We start from the raw sequence: 5482 nt of genomic DNA, 5'->3' as shown, positions 1-5482 counted from the left end.
TGTATTGCAAAGTTGTATTGAGAGGGAATAAACTAGTTTTATTTAAGAAAGGATTTGTGTCACTGAAGATTCATCAGAAATAAATTATACGGAAAATTAATAAACGAACAGAGACGTAACAATATTAATTTTAAAATGCCACATAGTAGGCAAACTGGTTTTTTGATAAAAATTTAGTTTAATTTTAAAAGGGGTTTTTATGTAACAGTAAGGTTATTTGTGTATGTTCATGTGTAAAAGTAAAACTGTATTGTGGGCACAAGACTTTATGTACAACTATACACCAAGTGAATGTTAGTGTGCATTTACAAAATAACAGTACTCTCATTCATGGACATGGCAGAAAAGAGTTTGTTAATGAAAGCAGCACCTCACGGTCGGCAGATAGATTTTAAGAGGTACATTGCTAATCAGTGCAAAGGAGAAAGAAAACAACTGAAATGATACGAGAAAGAAGTTCTTAGAATACTTGACCCTGACAGATGTCTCAAACCTATAAAATTCCACTCACTCATTACTACTACTACTATTAGTAATGCCTGTTTTATCTTAAAATTCTCTATCTTTATAACAGTAGCTAGATATGTGAATGATGTGATTAAGTATTTCACATTAATATTGCATTAGTAAAAGTAAATTAACCTTGTGCTTGAAACTAGACTGAACTGTCCATAACATACTAAATAACCAAATCAAACAATTATCTACTCAATTCTAGTAATAACATTTGATGATTAGTGATATAAGTCACCTAAGCTACAAATGTGCTTTTCTTTCCAATTTCATTTAAAATGTTAACTATTTTGGATTCCAAATCATAGATATAGGAAAGTAGCATTTTAGATTCTGAAATAGACTAATTAAGAGGAATGTTAAAAATACCTAGTTTACTTGACTTTTTTTCACAAATGCTAGGCATACTGCTTTCAATTGCTGTGACAGCTTTTGATATATAAACTGTAAGGTTTAAATTCTTATTCTACATATATAAATAGCATTTCTATCATCATCATTCAGCCCAACTGAGAAGTTCTAGTACTGAACCAAAGATCTCTTGTGGAAGGCAAAATATAAGTCATAAATTACATTTTTAAACACCTCTGAATTAAAATCCGAAATGGACAAATTAAGAAGAATGTGGGAAAACATCTGTAATCCTCGCTATGTTTTATTACAACTGTCATGTCTGTTAGTTTCTAATAGCTTTTGGTGTTTAAACCAAACCTTTCTGGTCTGGTCAAGTATCTCCCTGTTTTTGAAATAAAATATATTGAAATGTCACAATAACCTATTTGCATTATGAAGTGAACTAAAATTTCTGTCTCAGTTATAAAAGTGCCCATATATCATAAACAGTTAAGTGTATTTTTCCTTTATTATTTTTACAAACATTTTTAGAAGTTAGATAATACACCAAAAATTTAACAAGAAGAGTATCATATTGTCGTTGTTATTTATCATGTAATGCTAGATCTTCAAGTTAAATTCCTTTTTTCTTTCTTTTTGCACATCATCTTCTAGTGTACATTTTACAAAATTGCTTCCATGCTCATCATTTATTTTAGTCAGTATTCAATTCCTGTTTTGTGTTATGACCTACAGATTATTTGTTTGTGGATGGGCATAATATTTTGGATACGAGGGTATGAGAACTAGGAGTGTGGTAGTACCCTCTGCTTTAAGTTAGCGGGCGCTGAACAACTTCTAGTTGTATTAGGAGAATAGCGTTAACTTGAACTGCTTATATTTTATATTTCAGTTTCACACAAAGTTCGGAATGATTTTTAAAGAGATAAATTTTGTATTTTTATGCCTGCTAGTCTTGCATTGCCATGCATGATATTTACTTGAAATTTGCTATGAGAAATTAAAGCATTAACCACTTCAGGAACAGTTAATATCTAGTATAAAAAATCTGTAGTGTCAGGTTGTCTAATTCACTTTTTGGTTTGTTTTCTTTCAATGCTTTACAGTAAACCTAATGTGAAAGTTGTGCCAAGAACTGGGGCTAAAGCCCTTTTTTTTTCAAAAAGATAAACATGGGTTGATGCTGACCTCATTTTATTAACATGCTTTAATGCAAAAGCAACTGAATACTTGATTTACATCATACTCAAAGGTTACTCTTTTTTCTTTTTTTTTCAATGGTTCTTCAGCACTCCACTGTAAAATTTGTTCCAACATCAGTGGATACTTTAAAGAAAAAAAACCTAATGTGCTTTCAAACAAAAGCCTGTAAAATTTTATGACAAAATAGAATATTTATATGCAGCATTCTGATTTTACATATGTATGATAGTCTCTCATGCACAGATAAGAATGGTAAAGGCACAGTATAACTCTAAGTCAGTCTGCTATTTGGCTAAGAATAGGCGGCAAGTACTGTTGACTGATTGCACTCCCTCCGGTCATCATTTTTAAGTTAAGGATAGTATGCCCTGCCCTACCCTTTGGGTCTCTGACCTGGCCATTTACTCTGTGTGTCGCATAATGTGCTATTTAGTTTGAAAATACATAATACCATTAATAGTTTGGCTCTCTGAATAGCAGAGGTCGAGAAACATCACCCATATTGAAGAAACACGGGGTTATTTTAAAATGATTAATTAGCTACTATGTCTCGAAAGAAAATCTAGCAACAGAAGAAATCTCATGGTCCATTCCAGTATATTTGTTTGTTTGTCATTAAGCACAAAGCTACACAATGAGCAATCCGTGCTGTGCTTACCATGAATATCGAAATCCGGTTTTTAATGAGGTAAGCCCTCAAACTTAGGGGTGAACCACTGGGTAGGAGGTGGGGAGATATTTCGAGAATGAACAAGTCTTTGTAGTCCAGAAAATAAAATCTGTTTTTTTTTTCCAAAGGAGATATGTTTTTACTACTAATGTAACGCTAGAATGCGGGTTTCGATACCCGTGGTGGGCAGAGCACAGATAGCCCATTGTGTAGCTTTGTGCTTAATTACAAATAAACAAATACTACTGATGTATCATCAGTTATTTAAATTTAAGATGAACTCATGTTCTTGTCGGGAAGAGCTCTTTCCACATTGATTCAGTATATCAGTACAAAGGATTACAAGACTGCATTTCTTATACTGTTATAGCAAGAAGCTACCATTACAGCTATGAATAAAAATGTTACAATTATACTTGTCATAAGACATTAGTATTAGGCCTATTACATTTTTAAACACTACATTATTTATCTAGTTTCTTAGAGATTTTCTAGAACTAGAAAAGTTTGTAATAAAGTTTTTAAGAACATGAATTACTGTCTAATTAAACTTCGGTTAATACGTATATGCATCAACGAATCTAACCCTTAACGCTCTTGTCTCTATCCACGAGCTGTGGGATTAACCTACTAGTACTATAATTTTTACTGTAATTTGTAAAGTTAACTGTTGATTTGTTTATTAATACGCTGTTAGATTAATATAAATCTCATTTTTATTTGTATTTCAGAAAGCTATACTGGCCAATATTTTTCCCAAAATCGTGGCTCCTGTATTTGGCCGAAAGAAGAGAGAAATTCAGAGCACTTGGCCTCGAAGTACTAAATTTACAGGCGTTTTATTTCCTACGCAGGAAGAGAAAGAGCGTTTCCTGAAGCTTATCTGTGGTTTCGTCTTTCCAAAACATAAAGAAGAAACGGAAGAAAATGAAAATATTTTTCTTATATTATTAGGGTACTTTTTTCTGATTTATTCTATCTCCCATACTTACGACGAGTTTTATTTCTAACACTTAAATCGTGAGCCAATCGTACAGAAATTGTAGTGGCTGTTTTGGTCATCACAGTATCCAGCAGTCAAGAAGAGGTCGTCCAATAGGTTAGAATCCAGTTAAAATAGGACGAAAAAATGCGAAACAGTAAAAATTATAAACTTTGTTTCCTATTGCAACCACTTTCATTGTCTTAGATTGTTCAATGATTGACAGACGTGGATTTGATTAATCAGATTTCAACTAAGGAAAGTAACAAGAAATAGTTGAAGTTGTTTGTGCTAAGTGTGCATATTGAAAACCATTCTTAAGGTGAAAATCAAGGTCAAAATTGAAAGATCCTAAGCAAAAGTAGTCTTGCTTTGAGAATACTTTTCATCAACTTCACAATAGCATTTTGGACGCAAGATATCGAATCCTAAACTTATGTAAAGTTTGATGTGAAAAATTGGTCTAACAGATTTTAGCTTGTTCACAGTTGTTACCAAAACATGACTGTTTCTGTACGATCAAATCACGATTTTACGGTTAATAAATAAAGCACAGTTTTAAATTGAATAGAGTTGTTTAAACATTTGTTTAACAACAATTAAACAACTCTATTCAATTATGTACCAGCTGTCCAGTGTCGACTAACAATACAAAGAATTAAATTGTGGTGGAATGCTACAATTTCTTCAAATACCTAGAGAATGATAAGTTTATTTTTCGTGAGTGTAAAACAATTAAATATACCATTTCGACAGTTTTAAATTATTATTACCATTAATTACTGGCGGTGGATAATAAAGAGTTTACCGCTATAAATGTATTTTCTAGACTATCTTCGTCGTAATTTTCAGAAATTTGGAAAGATACAATAGATTAATTCAAAGTAATAAAGCGGCAAGCATAGAATATTATTTATAAGTACACTTAAATATAATTCCGAAAATTGATATATCAAACAATATTTATGTGTACATGCCATGTTGTGCGAATGCAAGGCCCTTTCAACGGATTTGGCACATACCACCCACTCTGGAAAGAAAGCATCACCATTTAGTTTTTTATTTGGTAATTTTCCATTTTTGTAATGACTTTGTAAATTTGGCTATTAGTTCTGTATAGTTTATTGACAATGTTATCTGCTGATGGCAAGCAGGTTTATTTATATTGTTACGTCTCCTTTCGTAAGTTAATTTTCCGTAAAAATTCTTTCCGAAGAAACTTTACCGATAGAAGTCCTTTCTTAAATAAAACTGGTTTATTCTTTCTGAATATAACTTTGCGATACACTTAATTTCAATAGTCGCCCTATAACAAACGCTATAATTCTCAACGAACGTCTCACGTGCTCGACTCAACAATACTCCGTTCAATTACACACAATGTTGCCGTCACGTTGTGACCATCTTATATATACAAGACTACCCCAATCTAGTAGTCTCCAGACAATTCATGAAGGTTCGAGAAAGACGTGGCGTGATACTATTCACGTGACCTCGGCTGTCGCAACACTGCCCCCTCCATAGTATTGTTCGTCCCGAACAATAGCCACTTACATTAAACCAATAACAATTAACAATGAGGCAAGATGTGGAAGAATGGTGCAGGACATGCAGTACATGTTGTGCTTAAAGGGGACCTAAGCATAAGAGATGCCCACCTTATGAAGAGTTGCCTGAGAATGTGTCAGAGTTCGTGAAAGTGTTATCGGAAAGGATGGATGATATTCACCATCAAGTGCGTTCAAACTTGAAAACGTCTA

At 32.8% G+C, this 5482-nt stretch overlaps 1 protein-coding gene across 1 annotated transcript in view; it reads left to right on the top strand.

Annotated features, from left to right (window-relative positions):
* LOC106475082 overlaps positions 1 to 5482 on the top strand; it is a 14699-nt gene that overhangs the window by 4863 nt on the left and 4354 nt on the right. The window contains exon 2 of the mRNA XM_022379290.1: positions 3472 to 3695. Coding sequence (XP_022234998.1) covers positions 3472 to 3695 — 224 coding nt within the window. The remainder of the gene's footprint in view (positions 1 to 3471; positions 3696 to 5482) is intronic.

The sequence above is a fragment of the Limulus polyphemus genome, unplaced genomic scaffold (genome assembly GCF_000517525.1).
Source record: "Limulus polyphemus unplaced genomic scaffold, Limulus_polyphemus-2.1.2 Scaffold8060, whole genome shotgun sequence".
Lineage (NCBI taxonomy): Eukaryota > Metazoa > Arthropoda > Merostomata > Xiphosura > Limulidae > Limulus > Limulus polyphemus.
Note: the sequence above shows the minus strand (reverse complement) of the source record. Positions and strands in the feature narration are given on the sequence as shown.